This window comes from Coturnix japonica, chromosome 2 (genome assembly GCF_054131305.1).
Source record: "Coturnix japonica strain WE chromosome 2, WE-NBRP24, whole genome shotgun sequence".
In the NCBI taxonomy this organism is placed as follows: Eukaryota; Metazoa; Chordata; class Aves; order Galliformes; family Phasianidae; genus Coturnix; species Coturnix japonica.
This window is the reverse complement of record NC_140664.1, coordinates 54,656,584-54,669,955: the sequence shown is the minus strand read 5'-3', so window position 1 is coordinate 54,669,955 and position 13,372 is coordinate 54,656,584. Positions and strand designations below refer to the sequence as shown.

Here is a 13,372-nt window from a genome sequence, read left to right as displayed (position 1 = left end):
AAGTCAATCAAAAGGTAAGGTATAATGAAAAATGGATAAAAGAGGGAAAATTATATGAGACTGTACTGAAAACAGTTGAAGTTGCCAACCCCAATTAGTGTTTGTGAAATCCCTGGCTGTTGCCATGGGAATAAATGTACTACTACAAATGCAGCATTCTGGCTTCTTCACAGGATCAAGCGTAGTTGGAAAGGAGCAAATCCCTGTGTAAACGTCAATATCGTCAATTAATTAGGAAACACAGCAAGATAAATAATGAGGCCCCAAGAAAGGTAAATTAATTTCTGTTTTCTTTCTGATAGGTTCAAAAGTTTACCCCGGTTTCAAACTATTTCTGCAATTCACTTTGTTTCTACTGCAGCATCTTATCGCAGGGAGGAACCTCAGGCCATAACGCGGGTCCTTGTGGAGAGAGATTTAGTAAAATTGCATTATTTTAATATGTGTTTCAACTGCTTAAACACAGTTCTTGCTTGAAATTTCACTTAGCTTATTTATTTATTTGTTGAGATAAAATTCCACATAAACAATCCCAGAGTTCTGTTGTTCTCTTAAGAAAAAAAAGGTTAAACAATTGAAAATATTAAACAATGCAAAAACTAAAAAATAAAAAATAAAAAGGGCATTTCCAACAGTCTTGTCTCTTCATGACTTTGGAATCTTGTACTTGGTATTAGAGTAGATCCATTATACACATGTAGGTCTGTTGAGATACACATAGTGTTGCATTACAGCTGGATTCCCACACTTCTTCATAAGGAAACTCTTGCTTTTCTGAGTTCAAGTCAACAATCTCATCCAGTTTTCACAGCTACGTCACAACTTCCCATATTCGAATGTCTTCTGTAACCCAGTGCAGCCAAAACATCCCATATTGTGAATATAAAAGTAAGGGTGTCTTAGAAAAGAAAACCAAAGAAATGATGCTAAAAGTGTTTCCATAGAGTGAATGAGTTTCCTTAGCTCACATCTGACAAACTGCTGCATTTGCAGTTCTCACAAATGTAGGTCAGGGGTACAGTTCTAAAATACGTCATTAACTGTTACGAGTCTGATTAATTGACTCTGCATTTACTCAATTACTGCATCAATAGTTTGGCATTTTCAGAAGTTAATCTTTTTTTATTCATTACTAATTATTGTTTAATCCATATCTTGTAATGTTCCTGATGATCAGCTCCATTCATTTAATAAAGAACAGCTGAGTAGCTCCTTTCCAAATACTACCTAGCTTGCATCACAGCTTCTAAACTTGAAGTTTTGAAGTCTCGTGGATGGCAGGGCACCCACGCATGCACACAGGGCAGCCAAGATCAGTTGGAACACATGGACTGTTCTGACTTTTGTAATGCTTGCTTTTGTTGTGTTTGTATAAAATTACCCCAGGAAAAAAGAAAACACAACAGCAATCAGAATCATAGCACTCACTGGCCACTAGCTCAGCCAGCTGAGGTTTTTACTCCCAGCCCCGAGTGAAATGCTGCCTGCCCTTGGGCATGACAGTCTATATACCACTCCTTTCTCTTGAGTTCTTTCTGCTTTTTGTGTTTGGATGGAGCTTCCCTGGGTGGGTGCTGTAGGTGCAAATTGGGGTAGCTACCAAGCAGGGTCCTGATCTCTGCTGTGGCCTGTAGGTGTTGCTGTAATACAAATAATTAATCAAACAACGTTTCACGGCACCCATAGTGGGAGTTGCCAATTTTTGTCAGACATGCTTAATTATGTACAATCAAATCTCTTTCTCTCCCCTCTCTGCATCATAACTGAAATTTGAGCTCTGTATATTGGACATATGAACCTGAACGTGAGAAGGAAAGCTGTAGAAGGAGATCTGGCTCGCCTCTAATTATAGTCACTCATTTTGGGATGCCTTGTGGCCTCCTGTCTAAGGATGGTCTCTACTAGATGAGGCTCCTGACTCAGCCCAAGCTCCTGGGTCATTGTGTTGCTTTGTGGGGACGTAGCTACTGACACAGTGATTTAAGAATACAAGCACATGAAGCACACATAGGGATATGAGTGCAGGTGATCTAGATTAGGGTTGAGATCTAGGGACACAACTTACGGTCCCTGCAGTAACTACAACCTGAAATACAAGCAAGCTGTATCTTTGTCTTGTAGGATTAGAATTCATGCCCTGGGTAGGGTTTCTCACTATATCTGTGTGTTTTACCTAGCAGGACTATTATGCAAAACTCCTTGACATACCAACTAGGTATTTTAAGAACTGTAGTTTAATCCTTAAAATAAGCCATTAAAAAAAGAAAAAAAAAGAAAAAGAAAGAAAAACGATTTGGAAGAGTTTGCACAACCCTCTGCTTTGCCACATTTCCAAAGAAGGAGCTGCCAATCTTGCAGCCTACCACAGCTCATCACTTGGTGCCTCCTCCATCTGAGCAAGTCCTGCAAGAGCCTGGCCAAGGGGCAGGTGTCTCTCAGTACAGCTTAGAAAATGGATTTGTAGTTAAACAGTTTTGTTTGCTGGGGGATAAGTCATCCCTCCTGCAAAGCAAGGGCAGGGGAAAGGAGGAGAGCTGTCTGCACACAGGCATTGCTGCATGTGCCCACTGGGGCCTGGTGCTACTAGGGCAGGGGGCGAGATCAGAGCTCAGTTCATTTTCTAGCCAGACACAAGTGCTGTGGGATGGTTACAGCCGAGCCCTTCCTCCCTTGGGGCTGTCATCATCTGCAAGTTAATTACAACTTTTTGCTGACATGGAGAAGTGCAGTGAGGAGAGGGAGGTCTCTACAACAGGGCCTCTGTGACAGCCATGGTCAGGAGCTAATCGAGGCTGGGTAACCAGGCGCTGCAGGTCTCACTGTATTTATATGGAAGCTCTTTTAACCTAAGGACTAGCTATTAAATTGCCAGTGTTCTTAAGCATGCTTCACCAATTTTTCCACTCTTAAGACTCAAGTACACAATTTTTTAATGTTTTATAAATGATAAAAAATTCACATCAGATTTTAACAGAATTAAGCATACTTATTCAACACACATGGGGCCTCTGAAAAAAAACGTTATTCAATTTAATAATTTTAATTTACATTGTATATGTACAAGAGCGTTTCTTTCAACCCACAGGTTAACACCACAGAAAGAAAAAGGAAAACAAGGAAAAAGAAGAAAGTACTGCAGTTAGCGGAGTGAAGAAACTCTTGAAACACTGTTGTCTGAAACAAAAGCAAGGCACTCTCCCTTAACACCTGATATATTCCTGATTTCTGCCTAGACAAAGGCATGTTCACACTGAGAGAGCTGTGAGGAAGGTAGGAGATTTATTCTGCATTTATTCTTCTTTCACCATCGTGACCTGTCACTGGCTGCACTCTACGATGGGTCTGTGCACTGGAGTTGAAATGAAGGACGGTTCGGTAGGTGACAGGAATGGGAGAGTATCACAGTTAAGACTATCCATGGAAGACTGAAGCACACCGGCTACATGAAATCTCACGTGGGGCTCTGGACCTGCTCCCTCCGTTCACATCCCACTGAATAAATAAACCTCGCTCAACAAAAAGCGATTTCACTGTACTGTGCTGAAAACTCAGCGGAAGGGCCCGCTCACAAGGAGTGTCCGCGGCCCCTTCACTGGTGCTCAGCGCCCGGCAGGCTCTGTCCCTAGGCAGAAGTGATTTCCCAAGGGACCTTGTGTCTGACACAAGGAGACAAAGGTAAACATACTTTCTGATTCGGCTTCTGTATGTTTTTGTATGCGCACATGTGTGTGAGTGTGTGTATATATATATATGTATATATATATATATATTTAGTATATACAAAAGCAAGTTCAGTCAAAATATATTTGTCTTGCTGGTCAGGCTTGTTACAGCAACCTACAAGAAACATTAGCTTCTCTGATATTTAATTATGCTATTATGTTTGCACATAAGCTTAAAAGTCAATACAAAAAGCAATACTTTTCCAAATATTATCTGCAGGTAAACCGGAAATATTAACTATAGTGATTAGAAGTCTGTTTCCCTATTGACACTACTATAAATCTTGATATAAGAATAATTTTTTCATAAAAGCACATCCAAACATAGTAAGTGATAAAATACCAGATTACTATTTGAAAACCATACAGTGACTCGATATCTGGGTTATCCTTTGCAGCAATTAGGCAATTCATTTGGCATCTGTTTGATTGTATAATTTAATTTCCATATAAACAGCATAGTTTAAAAAAAGACAAAAGCTAGAATGTTTAAAGCTAACAAAAGATACAGTGACATCAGGTTGACATTCAAAAATTTCCTTAGCAAAATGACCAACAAAATTTTGACTTAATACAGTGCATATAAAGTTTTTCTTTTTTTTTTTTTTTAGAACTAAAATTTTTAAATATTATTTGAATTTAGCAAAACATGAGCAAGATTTTAATATCAAAGTGCTAAACAGTACTGCCTTAGAAGTCACTGCAAATGAACTGTAAAATAGCTCTGCTTGTGATCTGACAGATATTTTATATACAAATGGTTAATAAAAAGACACGCGCACGCTCACGCACACATACACACAAATATAGGTATATACATATATATATATACACATTATATATATGTATATAGTTTTCCAACTGGTGTATCTGAGTCAGTGTGAACACCCCATTTCCTTATCGTGTGTAACAGGGCTCCTACGAGCTGGCAGTCATTGCAATAAATACAGGCAAAGCCAATACAATATACCATGCATACAAACGTTTATACAAATAAAGACACTATGCAACAAATTATTTCATATTAATATGGCATCAACAGTATAAACATACAAAAAGGAGTACGAACACGGAATGTTTAAACGCAGCTCACTATATCCTTCCTAGCACTTACATTCATACTATTTTACAAGACTCGCTTGTTCTTGAAACCCATCGTGCGTCTGTTTACTAACCAGGTACTTCTGTTAAAGTCTAAAGGCAAACTATCCCTGATGCTGACCCTGTGCGCTCCAGCTACTACTTCCTCGCATTTCCTTGTCTAGGGAACAACTGAGCCGCGGTCGTTCCCGTGTCTCCCACAGACATTTGTCAGTAAGTCACGCTACACGGAGTCAAGTTTGGAAAACTCTGTCACGTAAGTTAGTGCACGTCAATTTCTCACTTGGTTTCTTCCTTTTATTTTCATATTAAAATAAATTAGTTAATAAACAAGACTTAGTAAGACAGCACTTTAAAAAATTGCACTTGAACATGGGAGCTAACAGCCATCGTCATTTTGCTATATTGGATTTCAATGAAATGTTCAATTGAATGTACTTTGTTAAAAAAAGTGAGATTTTTGTTTTGATTGTGCTGATGTATGTGCCCTTGATGCAGGAAGTATGCTAAAGGTATCCTCACAAAACACATACTGCCCTGGCAAACAACTATTTGCTGTTCTTGTTTTCAAACACACAGCTTCTACCACTGTATTCCTCATGTCCCATGAGGTGTTAAACAACAGGTTTGAAACAGTCGTGTTAACCTTTTACTGCTGCTGGGATAGCATTGTCCAAAAGTGCCATATTAGCCGTTTAAAAAACCCAAGTCACGCATACACACACACACACACAAAAGAAAATCCCAACAAAAAAAAAAAAACAAAAAAAACCCAACAAAGAACACAACCCCAAAACAGTAAGCCAGTAAGTTTTAGGCCTCATGTTGTAAGGACAAAGCGCCAGAAAAGACCTCATTTTAGAGCTGGAGCTGCTTTTCTGTTAAGTGAGGGCAGAAATGTTAGCGGTAAGTCACGATCCATTTGCCTGCTCTGGTGGGCATTTGCCTTTCAGGAGGGTGGCTGGACTCAGAAGGGCAAGGTGTCCAGAAACAGCCTGTCGATAATGGAAGGGGCTGGCACCAAATCTTCCAGTTTCAGGTAAAAGATGCGCTGCAGTCCCAGTGTGCAGAGAGAGCGCAAGTCAGCAAGAACACCCAGTACCTTAGGCTCTGCGGACTCGAGCGGCTGTCCTTTGTTTTGGCAACTGAAAGTTAAGTGATCTTTCAAACTGCTTGTGATCTTGTTGCATAGCTCTTCCACTTTCTTTGGTTCTTTTAAGCCATGTCGTTCTGCAAAGTGAGGGCACGAGAGAAAGAACACACACATGTCAGCATCCCTACTTGAAGTGGAGAGGACTCATTTGCTTCACCTTAACTATGTGCTCTGGTAATCGAAGCAAGAGATGCTTCAAAAAGTGTATGATTTCTTTGAACAGTTTGGGTTATATGATGTCAGTTAACCTTTTCGTCACACAAAATAAGAGACAATAAGCCCCTGTTTGTTTTTAGCTGCTAAAATGGGTAACAGAGATGCTCAATCATGACTGAAATTCCAGTACAATGCATCCGAGTATCCTGTGTATCTCATATAATTTCTGTGATAGGAGACAGAATTAATTGGGTGATTTTCCAGCAAAACTATCACAGGAGGTGTTTTGGAGATTTCTGTGCTTCCCCACCAGTTGTGAATGCTCAATAACTATGGCAACCATTATTTATTCAGTGAATTCAAGTGGCGATCGATATCCTTAGCCAGCTTCATCAGCACCAAGCCCAGAATTCCACCAGGAATTTGCAAACACTCTTATAAGAAACTAAAAGCAACTTGCCATCCTTTGTTATTTTGATCAGCTACTGCTTCTTTAAAGGGCTCAAAATAAAAACAGCCTGGAAGTTAACTATTTTGCTTTGAGTAAACGGTGCCTGAAATGAAAATGCTGCTGTGTTATCCATCACAAAAAATCTCAACATTCCTACAAGCAAGAGTAGCCACGGCTTGTCCCCATTTGAATAGCCTTTTAAAATTCTCCAGTGCTTCTAAACATATCCCCAGTTCTTTCAAGCTTAGGTGCAATGAATCAGATTTGTGATTCATTCAAAGCTGGCTCTTTTATTAGTACACGAGAGAGATAATTTCATGTTGTTTGCTATCAAGCTCTAGTGGATGAATTAATTTAACATTTCAGAAGAATAATCTCAAATAATTTTGTGGCCTTTTGATTTTTCCTTTGACTTGGAAATTCACAAATAAGTAAAAAGTGGCTTCACAACAAAGTGCTCACCATTTACACACAAAACAGTATTAGACTGGATAGAGTAGTCTAAGATAACAGAGGTTAAATTAATTTTAACCAGCTACAGATGGAAAAAGCAGCGATGGTATGGGATGAATGGTGAGGGATCATGGCATTTCTTCTGTTTGATACATCTGAAGCTGTCTGCCTGCCCCATTCCTCTCCCTCACTCCTGGCAGCCACGGGCTGTGTTGTGCCTGTGTCCCCAAGTCCTGCTCTGTCCTCTTTACTCCAGGAGGAGGTGGCAGTAGATATTTTCTCTGTCCACCCCCCTAATGAACACTGGAAAGAGCACAGTTTTCTTTACTTCCAGAAGCAAGCACAGCACTGCCTTGCCCTGATGTGTGCATACACACTAGTCATGCCTCCCCTCACTGACGTTTTTGGCTAGATGCTCTTGACAAACCAATAAAACAGATGGAATTCAATGAAGGCAGTCAGAAATGGAAAGGTCTGATTTTCCAGTGATTTTCATCCCTTTTACACTGCTTCAACTTTACTGACTTACGCAGAGCTATCTCCTCAAAAATACTACTTTGGGATCACAACCAGGAGGCACGCACATACATCTCTGGCCAGAAGGTGAAGCAATGAAGTACCATCACCCTGCTCTGCTGCTTCACAGCAACACCCATCCAAACAGCAGCATCTGCTTCAGACATCTTTTTCACCTTGAAGGAATTAAAAAACTTGGGTATCCTAAGTGCTTTGTTTACATTAAAACATGAGGAGTCAATGAATATTTAAAGCCCTTCCAGTAAATGTTGAGTAGTGTAATTATGTAAACGTTAACTACACAGGTCACTAGGAGTAAATACTTAGGCGGATTCTGCCATTAAAAATCTTGGGAGATAAATATTTGATACAGTTTTGAAAAGCTGTAGGTTGTTGTTGGTTTGTTTTTTTTTTTATACCCCTAGCCCACTGAGGATCTGCAGGACATTAAGTCAATCTTGCGGGCTTTGAAAAGTTTCCATCTTTTAGTCGGTTCTGATGTTGTTTCCTGGCTATGTAAGTGAAGATATCTTTATAGATCTACAGAGCTGAAATACTAGAATGGATCCAACTCTGACTTCAGAACAGCAGAACATATTTTCAAACCAGTGCCTCAGTAGGTGTGTATGTTGCCATAGAGGAAGGAAAATGAACTCTGGGTTTTGAGCACACAGCAATGTTATTAACATCTCAAGTAAGAAGTAAACAGTCTCTGTCTTACACTGACAAGTTCAGAAGGTTTCATGAACAAATTACGTCTTTGACGTCCAGCCATGAAGCATGCCAATGCAAAATACAGTATGTGTACAGACTGTAATATCAGCAGACTTATTTTAAATAACAAAATCAAGGAAATTCAGAAGTAAGACATGCTACAACCTCCATTTGCTCTTTGCTCCTACAAGAAGAAAGCAGTCCCCAACAAACAAGATTGACCTCCCCTACATGAACTACCCACATATGAGTGTTTCACGTTTGCTCTGTCTCTACAGATGTCGTTTCTCACAACTGGGACTGCTTCACTGATAGAAGGGGTTTGCAGACTCCAATTCTTAAGGCATCCCTTCAGGGCCCGTAAAGTCAAAGCCATCTATTTGGAAGCCTCTCTGCTAATAATGGGCATTTTGCCTTAGCATTGCCATTGCAAGCTGATCATTACCTCTCTCAGGTAGACTTGCGGAGTCTTGGGTCTAAGTAAGTCACAGCAAAGATTTAAGTTTAATAGTTAGGGTTCAAATAGCAGGAAACAAGTTTTCTTGCCTTTTCTACCCAGCCAGTAGCTTTAGGACAAAGAAAGACCCACAGTCTTTAATTAACCTGGAGGTTGCAAAATGAGGCACCTGTGGTAAGCAGGTGCCCTGTCTCTGAAGTCAGCGGTCTCCTAATCATCTGTGGTATTCCACAGGATGTTCTTATCCACATATAACTGATAAGGTCAAGATTTATCCCAAGAAAGACAGCTAGTCAAAACCAATAGATTTTCTCTAACTGATTGAGGAGGTGTGTAAATATTATTGTATTCAGACTTTCTTATAAGGACAATTAAAAAGGCATGGATAAAGTGAATATAGGATTTCACAGCCTCGTGGTTTAGGCTACCATTGATTTTTGCAAGAAAAACAGTGATTTATGGCAAAGATGCTCTCCGTAAGCCTGTCAAAATGATTCATTGGAAGTCTTGCCTTTTAAGCTCTGCAAACTTAGCAGCTCATTCTGGCAAAGTGAACATGGCAAGTTTCTTACACCTTTCTCCTTTTCCCACACACAATTTCCGGGAATCTTGATGTGATTCTGTGCTATAATCACACTGTTCAGCAAAAACTTGATAGGAAGAGAGTCAAAGAGCAGGAAAAGCAGTCACCAGTTGTGCCAGTCCTTTCCCTGTTCTCTGTCTTAGGGCAGATGACACCAGGGCTAGGCGGATTCGGTGCTACCTTTATGAAAAACACTCTCAAAAAGAACAAGTGTTTTGAAGATCTCGAGTAGCTGAGAGACCCTTAGGCTCTGCGCTCTGTGTCAGGGCAGGTCAGTTTTAGCTTTAATTAATTCTGAGGTGTCAGAAACAGTCCTGTCAGATATGCAGCAGATTAATGGTACAGACTTAAAATAGGCCTCTTGATTGTCTCGGTTTCAATACAATTATCTGATTTTCTCTTCCCCCTTCACAATCCTCTTCCCCTTCTCTAACTCAAAGAAACACCAGGCTCTGTTGCCTACAGCTTTCTGATTGCCTTACACATGCTTGGCTGCACAGCAAGGCAGCAACTTGACAGACCCAGGAGCATCCTTTCCCATTGCAGCCTGGCCCACATGCACCCTGCTTAACTTTCAGGCTCTTCACAAAGGTCCCAGGCTACAGGCACTGACTTCTAAGTTCCTTCTACCATCAGTGCAAAGACAAAGGTATTGGAAAATGCTTTGGAGTTGAGGTGGGTGAACTACCTTTAAGAGGTGGCCTGTATTCTTCTGGGAAAAGAACCTGAAGTTAGGTGAGCTGAATGACCACAGAGGACACCACAGTGTGCTCCCTCCTTTAGGAAAACCACAACGCAAGTCACCAGGAGCTACAGGGGGAAAGAATTCTTGCCTCATCAAAAGAGTGGGAGAGGAGAAGGAAGAGTGAGCGCTTCACTTCAGATGCTGACAGTATTTCCCTCATCAAAATGGAGAGGGGAAGACAGACAATGCAATCTGGAGGGTTTATTTTTTTTATAAGCGGCTCTCCTACACTCCTCCAGTCTGCCACCTGCTCGTATATAGACCCAGCACAAGAAGCACCCACTCTGGAGAATCCTGGCAACGGGACTGAGGGTATCTGCTGCTGAAGAGGAGGTGAGCCTCTCCCCCTGTGCAAAGTCAGACAGATCCATATGCAGAATGGAACTGCAGCAGCCAGACCCTTTTTGGCCAGCCCAGAGTCATTACTATTTGTTGGTATGACTGATGATGCTAAAAACTCTGTTTGTAAACTGCAAGGGAGAGCTCAGCAGCAGGAAGACAAATATAAACTCACCATTAATTGAAACCTCACAATATCCTTCAGTGTTTTAGTACCAGTCTAACAAAGCAGTGAGAGTGTGAATAAGCCTAGTATATACAGTGGCTCTGAACTGGCCTGTGAAATACTTAAATTAAAACATATGCCAAAAGAGCTTGGCTAAATTAAGGCGAGAATACTCTGTGCTCAGCAGCATCCCACTGAGAGTGTCAAGTGGGCAAAACAATAATATTTGGATGTGGACAGAGAAAGGAAGAGGGAGAGAGGAAAAGAGAATCGACAAGAGAGAGAAAGAAAACACAAGCAGTTTTAGAGCGAGCACATATTTGAGACTAAGAGTGAGCTCTTCAGATGAACTTCACTGTAATCTCAATCCTTCTATTTTGACACTGGTAGAACAGCATTATTAGTGACCATTCAGGAAGTTAAGAGGGTATTTTAAACAATAGTCTGAGCTCATATCTGGCCTATTCTGCAGATCTTCACCATCAACACAGTGTGAGAATTAGAGAAAGCCCAGCATAAAGAGGTTGTACAGGAACACTTGTGATCTACACAACCTACTGATCTAACAGATGTCATCATCATGAAACTAAGGACAGAGCCTTTCTTTCCATATTGGCACTCTTCTTTAGCTCATTTTATCCTACATCCCAACAGAACAAGTGACCCAAAAGAATAGGACAGAACCCATTTTTTGCTACCATGTGGATCTGGGGTCTTCTAATTACTTTCTTCTGATGCTCAGAGCACTGCTGATGTGCTTTGGAGGAAGTTGTGTCCAACCCTTCTTAACCAACTGAAGGAAGTAAAAAAGGAGAAGAGAGACAGAGAGAGGAAGATCCTAAAGGAGTACCTTAACGAAAAAAAGATGTGCTATGACATTGGGGAATTTTAACTGTTTGCAAGCCACTCACAATAAACCAAATGACGTTCTTTCATTCCAGGTGCTCTTTCAAGCTAGCCTCCTATCTGAAAGAACTTGAAAATTCAGAAGCACTCTGAGGTGGTACTTTTCTTTCTGTGGGACTCACTGGAAATTCCCAGGAAACATGAAATAAACAGGGAAAGCACAAATATCTATGGATTTGCTAATGGATGCAAATTTACAACATCTTTTCCTGTTTATCTTATGCTATGCATACCACCATTTTTACTCAAAGTAAACAGAGAATACTGTGATATTCAATAGGTCTCCTGCTGTCTATTCAAGATTACTGAACAGAATAAATGTTCACATATGCCAATAACCATGCATCATATACTGTGACCTGCAGCTGCAGTTGAGATAGGGCATTGGTATAGGACCTCCAGGCAGGTCAGCAGGGTTTGTTACAAGGCTTTGGAACTACTGTGGTTGTTACTGAGGAGTTGATTTCATATCCCAAAATGAAAGACCTTGGGACATTGGGAACAGTGGGATGTTTTTTACTCCCCAACACAATGTGTTACGTTTATCCCCTTCTCCTTTAAAGGGAGGGAGATGTTTGTTGTTCCCGTCACCCTCATAGAATGGCAAACACATGAAAGCAAGCAGTGGCTTTTCTTACTTTCCTCCTTCACCAACACTTTCAATGACTACAAGAGGTTTTGTTTCCTAAGAGCACATCGTTGTTTGGTCTATGGAGAGCACTCATGAAATCAAGCAGAACAAACAGGTCATCATTCTCAGGAGTATACTCTGTACTAGGAGCATAGAGAATTTTAGATTTGCTGCTACCTAAGGTGCTGTGCAGTATTTAAACCAGCTATGACTGTGACACATCCAGAGTTTGTTCATTTTCTCTTTTTTGGCTGAGCATTCAAGCCATGAAAAAAAAAGATAAATGTAAAATAACAACTGAAGCAACTTGTGTAATAATGAAGAAAAATGTTGCTCAAGCCAACATATTGCTGTGCAGCACTTCTAATAAAAGCAAACAACTAAATTGACAAAACTGCAAATGGCCTCAACACAAAAGACAGTGACACTCAGTAGTTGGATATCCTATATTCCTGTAAAAAGGTCATTCTATCTTGCTCTAATCCAGAAGAAGGATTTGAACCAGGGTTTACTCCAACAATTCAGTACAGGAAAGAAGCGTCTCCTCTGTAGCATGAACAATGGCACTATAACATCCACCTGAATCTAAGCCAAGACTTTAAAAAGACACTTAAAAATGTGATTTTTTTTTTTTTTAATCTGATTTTCAAAATTCATCTTCATTGCTCTTCCTTTTTTGGTAGGACTACCTGAAAACCAGCATCTGACTTGTCATACTCAAAATGTTGAGAGAACACAGGATGCCATTTCTCATGGGCAAATCTCAAGGCTTTCCTGATTATGAATATTACAGATATCCTACTGCTGAGAAATTCTCAAAAGAATCGCCACCTCAGCATTTAGTGATTAGCCACAGCGACCTGATTTCCTCTTTCATTTTCCATTTTTTAATATCATTTGCCTTTACACAGTACCATCCATTTTCAGGTGGCCAGATTTCTGACCGAGTCCCTGAGTGCCCTTAGAGATCTGAAACCTGTGAATATAAATCACTAAGCGCAGGAGCCTTGGTCTAATTTAGACTGAATGGAGGGGTAGTCTCTTCTGAGAGCAAATCAGCAGAGGTATTCTGGCATTGTGACATAAAAGAATAAACAGAAAACTAGATGAATTTTAAGCACCTTCTCATACAGGGGAGATAATCACAGAATCACAGAATCATAGGGATTGGAAGGGACATCTGGATCATCTCATCCAATCCCTTGCTAAAATAGGTTCCCTACAGTAGGGTGTACAAGAAAAAAATGGCAAATACAGAAAACCTTAAAGATGTCAGGGA

The 13,372-nt window shown here is 40.4% G+C and overlaps 1 protein-coding gene and 1 long non-coding RNA gene across 4 annotated transcripts in view; one reads left to right on the top strand and one right to left on the bottom strand.

The window, feature by feature from the left end:
- The window catches only part of LOC146761816 (uncharacterized), a 24,109-nt gene extending 20,542 nt beyond the window's left edge, over window positions 1–3,567 (top strand). Inside the window, exons 4-5 of one of the 2 annotated variants that reach the window (XR_014943451.1) lie at window positions 174–272; window positions 3,086–3,532. This is a non-coding gene — a long non-coding RNA (uncharacterized LOC146761816). Of the gene's footprint in view, window positions 1–173; window positions 273–3,085 lie in introns of both variants that reach the window. The other variant, XR_014943452.1, reaches the window with a different exon arrangement.
- NR4A3 (nuclear receptor subfamily 4 group A member 3) overlaps window positions 2,914–13,372 on the bottom strand; it is a 26,461-nt gene continuing 16,002 nt past the window's right edge. For both annotated transcript variants that reach the window (XM_015855093.3, XM_085539816.1), the window contains one exon: window positions 2,914–6,053. In XM_015855093.3, the coding sequence (XP_015710579.2) occupies window positions 5,791–6,053 (263 nt within the window). In that variant the 3' untranslated portion in view covers window positions 2,914–5,790. The remainder of the gene's footprint in view (window positions 6,054–13,372) is intronic.